Source organism: Crocodylus siamensis, chromosome 7 (genome assembly GCF_052110815.1).
Source record: "Crocodylus siamensis isolate JL-2025a chromosome 7, ASM5211081v1, whole genome shotgun sequence".
Taxonomy (NCBI): Eukaryota; Metazoa; Chordata; order Crocodylia; family Crocodylidae; genus Crocodylus; species Crocodylus siamensis.
Window position 1 is genome coordinate 20,733,002 of NC_143401.1, and position 12,606 is coordinate 20,745,607.

Genomic DNA, 12,606 nt, shown 5'->3' on the forward strand with positions numbered 1-12,606 from the left:
CAAGGGCACAAGACCAAAACAGGCCAAGGCTGAGTGGGGTAGAGCCTGAGCCCAGAAAGGGCAATGCAGGCCAACTAGAGGCTGAGACTGGAAAGACATTGCCCAAGATAGTGGGCCTAAGCCATCTGTCAACAGTCTGAGTAACCTATAGGCTAAGGCAGATGAAGTCTATACAGGAAGACAAACAGTGATGAAGTGACATCTGCTAGGCATAGACATCGCTGTAAATAGCCCTCAAGGTGATTAGTGCCCTTAGGGCAGGGCTGGAGACCAGAGCTGTGGCTCGTGGAGGGGATTACTTCTGCTGCTTGCACCCTGGGATGGCATGGGGGGGGCACGTGCCCTCTGGATCTGCACGGGGTGGGATACAGAGGGGTGGGCTGCAGCCAGGGCTGCATGGGGCTCTTCTCAGCAGCACTGGGAGGATGCTGCATCCACCCCTAATTTCATCACCACTCCGCTCCAAGTGCTGCTGCCTTCACCAGCCGCCCAGCACAACCCCGGCTCTTCCCAGCACATGAGTGGAGGCACGGTGTTAAGCCAGGGCTGTGCTGGGCAGCTGGCAGTGGCAGCACTAGAAGCAGAGTGGCAGTTAAATTTGGGGTGGATGCAGCACCATCCCAGCACCCACTCCAATCCTAGCCCCTGCTGAGAAGAGTCCTGCACAGTCTCGGCTGCGGCCCGCTCTGCCTCACCCATATCCAGGGGTCAAACACTCCCTCCGTACCCTCCCGGAGTGCAAACAGCAGTGAGAGCCAGCTCCCCCGCCTCCCATTAGCCACGGCTCCAGCACCCCACCCCAATGCGCAATGCCTGCCCCTGCCCCCTCCCTCACCACAGGAATGGGGGTTGATCTGTCCCCCAAGTCCTTTCCAGCCCCCTCCACTTCCACCACACCGGACTTACCAGCTGGGGGCAGCTCTCCACACTGCCAGCTGTGCTCCTCGCTGCCTGAGTGCTGTGCTGAAGCTGCATGCAGCACGGGCATTTATCAGCCAAATTACTGGGCTCATCTGGCCGATATCCGATATAACCAGTTTCAGATGTATCAGTGCACCTCTAACTATTATTAATAATATATATATTTATTTAATCAAAGCCAACCTTTTTTCATATGTCAGAAGATACAAGTTTCAATTTAAACTTTTTTTCCCCACTGTAGCAGGACCAGGCCCCAAGGGCAACTGTGATGCTCCCAGGTGGACACACAGCTCCTAACCCACAATGTGTGTGTGTAAATAATGTACACACACAGAGCTTGCCTACACCTACATTTACTCTGGGATGGTTTTACTTTAGAGTAAATTAGTCTAGTAAACCCACTCCAGTAAGGCATCAACATATACAGGGATGCGGAAGCAGATGTGCTACTCCCACCTCCTCCGGCACTGCAGCAGCCAGGGGGAGCTACAGGCTCCCCTGGGTGCTAGCCCAGGGGTGGGTAGGGAGCATGGGGCCAGAAAACAGCTCATGGCAAGGGCTGGAAGATTGCTCCCTACCCTGGCAGCAGGGAGCTTCTGGCCCTGGCTCCCCAGTCAGGGGCTGGGGACTTGGGAAGAGCTGCGGGGGAAAGGCAGGTCCCAGCCTCCTGTCCCAATCCACTGATGGAGCTGCTAGCTGCAAGCCTGTAACTGGGCAGGGATTCACTGCCCAGCTGGCAGCTCAGAACTAGCTGCCCCACCGGTGAATCAGGGCAGGGGGCTGGGACTTGCCCCTCACCTGCAGCTCTTTCCAGTTCACCTACCTTAATCACCTGATTAGGGAACGGGGCTGGAATCTGCCCCTGGCTGGGAGCCTCTTCCCTGCCCAGCTCCATGGTTACTGCCAGGGCACAAGAACATTGTCCCTGCTTGGGCTCCAGTGCCAGCAGGCAGCTCCTGGGGGCAGGGAGGACTCTCCCAACCCCTGCTGCCTGGTAGCCCCCTGCTGCCTGGTAGCCCACTACTGCCCAAGTTTGCTCCTAGTCAGGGGTCTACATGTGTGCTACTGCGCAGTTAATAATCTTGAGTAAATTTGCTACCTGCATTCACGTTGGAGCCAATTACTGTGCAGTAAGAATCTGCATGTTTAGATGTGGATACTTATTGAGCAGTATTTATCTCTACTGCACAGTAAAGCATCTCACGTGGATGTGCCCACACACACTTGTAACACCCTTTCCACCCTTCCCACATACACACACCTTTTGATCTACTCTTAGATTCAGCTATGGAAAAGCAAATCTGTGAGCAGTAGCTCCTGTAGGAAATGGGAGGAGCTAAAGATGTGCAGGGGGCAGACTCACTCCAATGTAACTGTGTTTAAGCCTTTGTTTCTGTACTGTATCTCACAGGGTGCTGGAACCCCAGATTTTTGTTGTGGCATTGGTGAATCTGGGCAGACATGCATGGATCTCAGCTAAATGCATGTGAAAATGGGCTCAAGCAGTTGTTAAATAAATGCTACATAACTGAATGGGAAGACAACCCCCTGGAAGATTTCTCATACTTATGCAACTGTGAGCTTCACCTCCCCTCTTCTGTATTAAAGTGACGATTTCATTGTTTCTTTTCTTCCCATTTCAAGAGAAAGAGGAGGAGGGTGAGAGAATTTCACGTTGCGGTATGGATACATGAATGTATCTTTTATTCTTTGATGGGTTTGTTTGATTTAACAGCTGTGGGGGGGGGGGTTTCAAGGGGTTATAAAACAGTTTAGTATTTAAAAAACAGATTCTTATGAACACTATTCTTTTACAACAAGTGAGTTTCATTTTGTACTTCATGCAGAGGATTAAAACACATTGCATAAGGAAAATGAAACTTAATTTCCTGTCCACTATATATTTTAAACATATGACTATGGAAGGGAATCATAAAATAGGTGCCTACTTAATGCCTATTTAAAGCAGCCTTTCCTCTAACTTCAGTGGAAGCAGCATAAGATGGTGACTTATTTTTGTAATGCATCACTATTCATACAAGTGTCTTACCATGCAGCCTACTGCATGGTTCAAGAATGAAGGCAAGGAGACAGCAGTGTGATAGAAAAGGCTAATATTAGGTGCGGGGTAATTAACAGGGCACAGGGCACGTGCCCTCCAGAACTTTGTGCTTAACCCACAGCACTTTGTTTGCATGCAAAAGTCTGAGGGCTAACAGAAATAGCACAGGGTAGGCCTCAGCACTTCTTACCTTTCAGCCCTTCCAAATTCACATGGTGAGTAGCAATTCTGCCTCACCTCTTCCTCCAGAGAGTGAAAAGCCTCAGTAGGGATATTTTCGTGGTAGGATTTCCAGAGATGCTGGTAGGAGCATGTGTCCTGGGCTGCTGATTTGTCCAGAGGCTTCTCATGTGGGGGTCCTATCTTCTGCTTCTCATGTGGTGGGCTTTCTTCTTCAAGGAGTTCACTGCAAGAAGCCACAGCTGGAAAATCCTGGTTGCCTTGCCGTTCTGGCAAGGTACAATCATCTTCTTTAGCAGGTTGACTCAAACTGTTAGTAGCATCTGGACTGGCCAATGTCACTGCCACAAGCCCCTTAACTGGAGAAGGTGCTGGTGTCTAGCAAAATGACAGAGTGAGTATATTTAGTTTCTTATTTCTTTCCCATCGCTCTTTTCCCCATCTTTCTTTCTTACAAGGAAAGAGGAAAAACAGCAGTGCAAATATCAACAGACTCTCAATGCAGCACAGAGCTAGTGACTTGGTGGGAATACAGCTCTGAAAGAACCCCAAGATTAATACCTGGGAGGGACTCTGAAGGGGTCCAGATCACAAACCAAAAATTGTCGTCTTGCAGGCCAGGAACCCCATGACCTAAGGACTGGTTGGGGTTGCCTATACTTCATATACAGGCAGTCCTCAACTTACGATGTTTTGCATAATAAACATCTTAAGTGCCCTTCATTGTAAATTGACACCCTGTTTCAACCTTCAGCTGTAGGTTTTGACTCTATGATGCTGTATACAGCTGTGTCCAGCTAGTAATTCTGGTGTTGTGGAAGGAGTGGAGGAAGGGAAGAGGTGTGTGGGGAACAGATCAAGGCCCCCCATGGTGAGAGAGGGTCTGGGACTGTGGCTCAGGCTGGTGCCACTCATGGGCATGGAGGGGGTGAGGGGAGGAAGCACGTGCCCCCAGATATGCGCAGGGCTGGGCAGGCGAGGCTGCACCAGGCTGTGCTGCGAGTGGGAGCTATGCACTCCTGCTGCTCGCCCAGCCGGGGCAGGGCAGGCACTGGGCAGAGCTGCTGTGCTGCCTCTGGCTGAGTGGCATGCAGATGCGGAAGCCGCACCCTCTACCCCACCCTCCAAGAATAAGCTGTAGCTCCGACCTGCACCTGCCTTGCCCTGCCCTGCCCCGGCTGGGCCAGTGGCAGCAGGGCATGGTTGGGGGGGAGGTGTGGGCTCAGATCAGGGCAGGCAGTGGAACGGAGGCTGTGAGGGGCTGCAGTCACCCAAAAATTTGCCATAGCCCCCCCATAGGCCCCACCTCCTACCTGAATTTCAGCCCAGCGCAGCCCCAGCCCTACCAACTCTGTCCTGATCCAGGGGCACACACCCCACTCCCCATGCCCTGCCATTGCTCATTCAGCCAGAACACAGCCAGTGCAGGATGGAGCCATGACTCATCCAGGAAGGGAGTGGCTCCCACTGCTGTATGATGCTCATCCAGAGGCAGCACAGTGACTCCGTCCTGCGCCTGACCTGCCCTGGCTGGGCAAGTGGCAGGAAGGCATAGTCCCTGCTCCCAGCGCAGCTCAGTGCAGCCCCAGCCCTGCCTGCCCTGCAAAGATCATGGGGCACATGCCCCCCCACACAAACAGCACCAGCCCGTCCCTCACCACAGGGGGTCTTGATCTGCCTACCCCCACACCCTTTCCAACACACCAGACTTACCAGCTGGACACAGCTGTATCCAGCATCATAAAGGAACTAATCCCCCAGTTATAACATTGTTCCTATGGGGAAATTGTTTCTGAATTATGTTTCAATTTAAAACACGGTTTTCGGGACCCAGTTGTATCATAAGTCTGAGGACTGCCTGTAACACCAAAGTCATGGTAAGTTGTTCCAATTTTAGGTGAGTTGGGAGTACAGACAGACAAGTGAGTAGTGACAAACCCTAGGAGGCAGCCAATTCAAGGGGTCTTACTAAGCTGTCACAGGATGCAGAAAAAACAGTCCAATAGCTGCTTATGATCTGTGTATTTCTTTAAGTATACAGCTGAGGAGACTATTTGTCTGTTAAGACTATTCTGCCTGTGAGTTCTATTCCCCACAGGCACTGTCTCACTGGAGACTGGCATAAGGGTAGACCACAATGGTCAGCCTTCAAGCAAGTCTAATCCAGCCACATGTGTAACAGGAGAGCTGTAGTATGGTCCCTTAATCCCTGCTACTTAGATGCAGCATTAGAAGTCTGCAATCTGATATAGAAAGGTGGTCTAAAGCTAACTTCAGTAGAGTAAAAAGCCAGGAAAGAGCCCAAATAAGGGTTACCAGTGCTGCTAACAACTTGGGAGCTAGCCAGGCAATAGGCAAGCAAGGCAGTACTCCAGACAGGGAAGACGGGCTGCATCTCAGCTGAGCCTAATGCGATTGAGGAGAGCAGGCTACTCACTGATGGGATAGGCCATGCCTGGGGCTGATCAGAAATGTGTGACTGGAAGGGGTGAAGCCCAGGGAGATAAGTTCAGCCAGTGTGAGCAGTCTGGCTTAGGCTGTGCTAGTGGAAGGCGCTCCTGGCACAGAGCTGAGAAGCACTATTGGAATGGTGAGTTGGCTGAGAGAAGCCAGCTGAACAGAGTAGAAGCTGGGGAGAGCCTGGTGAGAGGTACCCAGCCCCAGCTGATGATGTTTGGGTTTTGATAACTGTAGATTTTTAAACTGGAGGACCAGGTTGTGGCTACATAGGTAGTGGAGACCCTGGACAGGGTGCCTGGGAGGCACTCCACATTATCAGGGGCTGAGGCCAGGATAAAACCCTGCAAAGTCCTGGGACCCTTTCATAGATTCTCATAGATTTCATAGACATTAGAGCTGGAAGGAACCTTGGAAGATCATCGAGTCCAGCCCCCTGCCCAAAGGGCAGGAAGTCAGCTGGGCTCATAGGATCCCAGCAAGATAAGCATCCAATTTGCTCTTGAAGGTGTTCAGAGTAGGTGCTTGAACCACCTCCGATGGCAGACTGACTGTTCCAGACCTTGGGGGCTCGGACAGTAAAGAAATTCTTCCTTATGTCCAGCCTGAAACAGTCTCGCAGTAGTTTATGACCGTTCAACCCTTGTGCAAGCCAAAGCCAGGCCATGCAGAGGCAGTGAGTGAGTAGCCCTACAAATGGGTCCAGGCGCCCAAATGACTGGAAATGCCTACAGACCCAGAGGTCCCATGAGGGATGACAAAGTAAAAACCACGAGGCATGACTATTAAAGAGGCTGGAGGCCATAAATAAGGCCTTTAAAGCAACCTAATGCCCTAAGGCATGGAAAGGCCCATGAGTGGTGCCTTCAGGGCAGGTTAAGGGCTGGTAGGGCACAGAATAAGTTGGGGGCAGGGGGTGACCAGTAATACTGAGAGTATGGCTTAGTCAATTAAAGGTGATCAGGATCACTCCAGGACTTGGGGGCATCCTTCCACATCATATGCATCAAGGCATGGCAGGAGAATACACTGAGGAACTAGAGTGGGCAGACCTACTACAGGGGCCAGACCTGCTACAGGAATGCTTTTGCATGAGCATGTCACTTGTTATAGAGATAGTGTCAAAAATACAGTGGCTGACAGTAAGTGGTATAGACAATCCCATTGATCATACTGGGCCGCACTGGTAGGTGTGTTGCCAGCAGATCAAGGGAAGTGATTATTCCCCTTTATTCAGCACTGGTAAGGCCACATCTGGAGGACCTCAAACTTGCCTCCCAAACATCAACTCGAATGGCGAGAACCCTGTGGACTCCTGGGGCACCTCCCGGTAGGCAAAGAGCAAATGCGGCAGTTTCTCATCCCAGTCATTGGGGTTCGAGTCCACATAGGCCTTTAGCATCCCTTTCAAGGTCCCACTGAACCTCTCTACTAGCTCATTTGTCTGGTCTTAAGGTATTTCACCCTACAGCACTCCCACAGGCACTTCATCACCTCCACCAGGAAGTTTCCACCCCAGTCAGTCAGGATCTCAGAGGGAAAACCCAGCTGAAAGAAGATCTTGGTTAGGGCATCAGCAACCACAGGTGCCTCGGTGGAGGTCAAGGCAACTGCCTCTGGGTACCGAGTGGCAAAGTCCACTAGAGTCAGGATGTATTTCTTCCCTCTCTGGGTCTTATGCCTCAGAGGGCCCACAATGTCTATCCCCACTCTTTGGAAGGGTTGATCAATGATAGGGAGGGGCTGTAGGGGAGCTTTCCTCTTGTCCCCACTTCTGCTCTTCCGCTGGCATATCTCGCAAGATCAGTAGTAGTCCATCACATTCTGGGCAATTCTGGGCCAATAAAAGTTTGCCTGCAGCCGCTGGCGTGTCCGTTCCCTGCCCATGTGACCAGCACACGGTAAATCGTGAGCCATAGAAAGCAATTGTTGCCTGTATTTACGAGGTACTATGATCTGGCGATGGGGTTCCCAGGTCTGGTCATGGTTCTTTGGTACCCACAACCGATAGAGAAGTCCCTTATCCCAGACCACCTGCTCCCTCTTCTCTGGGGTGAACTCACTCTCTTGCTCCTGAGCCATCTGCCGGATGTCGTCCAAGCTGGGGTCTGCTAGGACCTCCTGCTTGAACTCCTCTTGCCCGGCTAAGCCATCAGCAGAGAGTTCGGGGCTGCTGCAGGGAATGCACCTTCACCCTCAGGGACTTCCCTGGACTCCTCCCTGAGAGCCTCTCCTTCCTCTGCCACTGACAGACTGGATGCCTCCCTGGGACTGTCACTTAGACCCCTTGAGGGGTTGCTAGTTCCCTCAGGAACTGGTGTGCAATCACCCTCCACTGGGGCCTCTCCCAGTGCAGCCAATAGTGTGGCTGTCTCTTGGGGAGTTTCTAATCCTCCCCCTCTAGCCTTTCTGCTCTGTAGATGAGTCACTGCATTAATGCGGTAGGGCTCTAGCTCTAGGGCCTGGTCCACCTCGCGGTGTAGGAGTTCTATATCAATGATATCCCGTCCCACCAGGATGGGGACTGGAGCCCCTTCCAGCACCCCCATTTCTACGCACATCGTGCAGCCTCTCTACTCGATGGGTGGACAGGTTACCTGCACCTCAAATGGTGGAGACCCCACCCCTTGAATGGTAAGGGTCTTCTCTGGGATTATACCTGCAGGTGAAACCAGGTTGGCACTGATTAATGTCACGCTGGACCCCGTGTCCAGTTCCCCAATAAGGGTTCTCCCACTGACCGTTATCTTAGTCCAGTGGGGGGCCATCACCTCCTCTGGGTTTGTGATCCTGTAGCAACAGGCACACCCCTCAGAGGGGCTCGGGTCTCTCCCCTCATTGCTTACAGCTCTTGCATGTCTGACAGGCTTGGGTTTGTTGCTTAACTTTGGGCAGTAGGGCTTGATGTGGCCCGGCTCCCCACAGTTATAGCAACCCCTCTTTTCCGAATTCGGACGTTTGGTCGAATCAGGGGCCACCTTACACTCAGTCTGGGATGGCCCCTTTTCCCCTTTTGGACCTGGCCCTCCCTTCCCCCCTCTTTGGAACCCTTTATGTTCCTTCCCAGAGTAGGGAGGCTTCTTGTCTGACCCTTCCCGGTTAAGCAACAGCTGATCCGCAATTTCAGCAGCCTCAGGGCCGGTTTTGGGGCCCCTGTCCTTGACTAGGGTTTTAATCTCCCTTGGACATTGGTGGTAAAATTGGTCCAGCACCATGAGATGGAGCAGCTTCTTGACATTGTCAGCCTTGGCTCCCCCTACCTATTTAATGAGTGCATCCCACAACAGGGCCATAAAATCAGTCATAGACTTCTCAGGCTGTGGGACGAGATTCCGGAATTTTTTCCGAAAATAGTCCAGTCCTAACTTGAACCTTGAAGACACGGCCTGTTTAAAGGTATCATAGTCCTCAGCTGCATCCGAGGGCAGGCTGTTCAGGACCACCGCCAGGTTGCCATCTACCGGAGCGGCTATGTGCAGCATGTACTCCTCCTCGGGCACCTTCAACCGTCGGGCTTGCCTTTCAAAGATGCTGAGGAATACATCGGGGTCATCTCCGGTCGGTAGCGAGAGAAGGCTGAGGAGTTCGGTTTGGGGCGTCCCCCAGGCACTCGCAGAGGGCCCGCATCTTCCCTGTTGGTCTGCAGACGGAGTATCTCTAGTTCGTGCTTGCGCTTGGCCTCTGCCTCCTGGGCCTCCACCTCACGCTTGAGCCTTGCCTCTTCAGCCTCGCGCTTGAGCCTTGCCTCTTCAGCCTCGCGCTGTGCTGTCTTCTCCACCAGCTCCATCCTTTTCAGCTCTAGCTGTGCCTTCTCGCGCTCATGCTCACGCTCACGCTGGATCTCCAGTTCCAACTTTTTCAACTCTAGCTCATACTTGAGCTTGCCCTGTCACTCCCGCTCCCGCTCTTCAGCTTCTAGCCACATCTGGTACCTCCAGCGCTCCTCCATAGGAGGTGATCTCCCTGAGGACTGCAGACTTGGCGTGCGGTGCTGTGATTCTGGGGAGGACTCAGGAGTTGGCGTGTGTAAAGTTTGCTTTGAGGCTGAGTCACTGTCACACAGGAGTTTGATCAGTTCCTCCTTCTTTAGCCCTTTCTTCACATGAAGGCCTCTCTCTTTTGCCCGTTCTTTTAGTTCGGGCATGGTCATTTGGACATACTCGTCCGCCATCCTGGCTATCTACACTATCCAGTCGACCCGATGCCAAATTAGAAAATGCTCAAGGGATTTCAGTGACTCTATTACTCTTTCCAAATTATGCCTGTAAAACAGCAGGGTATTCGGATCCCACCAGTGCCACCACGTGTGGCGGGCCAGTAGAGGGCGCTCCTGTGTTGAGCCACCCACCTCCTTGCGCCCGACCACCTGCCAGGCTCCGAATGCCTCCCTAGGGGCGCCTTATGTCCGGCCCGACCCCTTCCTGGAGCACACTCGCTAGCCTGGGGGTAACGTAGCCGCCACCACCCCGAGAATGGATTAACTCTCGGCCCTGTGTCCTCAGGGAAACGCAGGCCTAAAGTCCTACAGGTACTGATCCCAATACAGGCACTTGGGGCACTTCCCCAAGTTGGAGGGCAAAAAGTAAAGTCTCCCTTAGTCTGCAGACCTAAGGGGTCTCTTAGGCATAATTTAGACCCACCCCTCAATAAGTCTCTCACACCGGTCACAAAGGAGGACTTTATTGATTACAGGGGTAGGGTGAAAATAGGGTACAAGATTGAGCAATATCCTAGAAATCCTAAAGAGCAAACAGTCTGGCTGAGGTAGCCTTTTGATCACGCATCTGAGTTACTGCCAGCTAGATATCTAATCAGATCTCGAGTAGCTTACTCACAAGCATCTTCCAAAGGCCGGTGAAGTTTCCCCTCTGGAGGCAGGCAGTTCCTTGCTCATGAGTTATGAAGGAGAGAGCCAGTTTTGGATGGTAAAGCTCCCCTGAGTCCCCCGCATGGCTGCTGCCCCTTCCTCCTGGGCAGTCCTAACTTATATAGCCCCTGTGACTTTATTCACCTGGTCCAGTGGAGGCCAGCTCCAGTTGGCTGTCCGCCAACCGATTTGAACTACATCACCAGTTACCGAGCAGATTCCAGCCCACCAGGTAGATGCCCCTCACTCAGGTGGCTGATGCCAGTCACGTGGGCAGAGGGAGCAGGTTTCCTCCCTCCCTCAGGAATGCAGCCAGCTCAAGTTACCTAAAGAGACAGGCTGAGGTGTGAATCCTCTGTGTTGGGCCCATCTTAATCACATTGTCACAGGGCAGAGATTTTGGGGAGAAACCAAGGTAGCTTTCTGCCACAGGTGTGTTGCCAGCAGATCAAGGGAAGTGATTATTCCCCTCTATTGAACACTGGTAAGGCCACATCTGGAGTACTGTGTCCAGTTTTGGGCCCCCCACTACAGAAAGGATGTGAACAAATTGAAGACAGCTCAGTGTAGGACAACAAAAATGGTCAGTGGGCTGGGGGGCATGACTTATGAGGAAGGACTAAGGGAACTAGGCTTATTTAGTCTAGAGAAGAGAAGACTGAGAGGGGACTTAATATCAGTCTTCAAACTACTTGAAGGGGGTTCAAAAAAGGATGGAGCTAGACTGTTCTCAGTGGTGGCAGGTGACAGAACAAAGAGCAACAGTCTCAAGTTACAGCAAGGGAAGTTTAGGTTAGATATTCGGAATAATTTTCTCACTAGAAAGGTAGTAAAACACTGGAACAGGTTATCCAGAGAGGTGGTAGAAGCTCCATCCTTGGAGGTTTTCAAGGCTCAGCTAGACAAAGCTTTGGCTGGATTGATCTAGTTGAGGATGGTCCTGCTTTGAGCAGGGGGTTGGACTAGTTGACTCTCTGAGGTCCCTTCCAATCCTAATTTCTTATGATTTGATGATTCCTCAGCCCATTCTATCTTTGGTCTGTAGGCTAATCCTGTTAACCAGCGCCATTAACAAAGGTTGGCATACAGAAACTGAACTGAAATCACTACTTCATCTCATGAAGCACTAACCAGCACCTTAGATATTAAATGTTTTATATCCCCTCCCAGTCCCACGAGCAGTCAAGTCTACTGAAAACTCCAAGTTAGCATCTAGAAAACTGGACAGAAAATCTGTACTCTGGGACCTAGGAGGGAACCCCATAGTCCTGGGCCATAAGCATAATCTGCATGTCACACTGGTTAATACCAGCTACACCTTAAAGATGCAGATGTTGCAGTTTCATAATAATGACCTACTGGGACAAATAGTGAGGCAGGTCTGCTTAATATTTCACTATTCTGGCTTGTAAGAGAGCTGCTGTTGAACTCTGGAGGTGGCAAGGTTGTAGTTGGAGAGTTGGTGGGGGGTAGAATAATATGCCATAGCTGCCTTTGTGACAGTTTCCAGGACTACAAATGCAAGTATTGTATTAACAGGTCTTGTCTTACCAATGCACTCTGGTCTATTTCTGGAAGGACACCTTTAGGTGGTCTGCAGAGAAGAAGTGTGACTTGTGGAGGAGCACCTCTTAGCAAGTGGAGAACATCCTAGGCAGGAAGAAATTATATTAGCCTTGTTGTATAATGCACAGGTCCCAAGTTACAACATATCTCCCTTCTCTTAAAAGAGATTACTCCCTTAAGAGTGAAAACATATTAATTGCGTTTGATGATTCCTTCATGCCTGGACCTTTCATCAGCATATCGAGGCCAACAATCACTGTTCAATAATGTGCATCTGAAAGCAGTATTGGACTTTTTAACAACAAAACAATGTTTGCAGTTATTAATCTAGCTTCCATTCCAACAATCCATATATAGCCTTGGATCAATATTTGTAAGATATATTTTTTGAGAAAAACAGCTGAGGAGGAACAAGCTAAAGTCCTATGTAAGTGAGACAAATCATCAACTCATGTAAATCAATATAGCTCCATAAAGTATAGAAGAAGTATGTTGATTTTTCACCACCTAGGAATTTGTCTATTAGGAGCATTTATTTACTGGCACTTTGCTT

The 12,606-nt window shown here is 51.0% G+C and overlaps 1 protein-coding gene across 1 annotated transcript in view; it reads right to left on the reverse strand.

Moving 5' to 3' along the window:
- Positions 1 to 12,606, reverse strand: part of FRMPD2 (FERM and PDZ domain containing 2) — a 133,676-nt gene that overhangs the window by 51,415 nt on the left and 69,655 nt on the right. Inside the window, exons 27-28 of the mRNA XM_090058036.1 lie at positions 12,039 to 12,137; positions 3,174 to 3,541 (exon numbers count right to left, since the gene is read on the reverse strand). Coding sequence (XP_089914162.1) covers positions 3,174 to 3,541; positions 12,039 to 12,137 — 467 coding nt within the window. The remainder of the gene's footprint in view (positions 1 to 3,173; positions 3,542 to 12,038; positions 12,138 to 12,606) is intronic.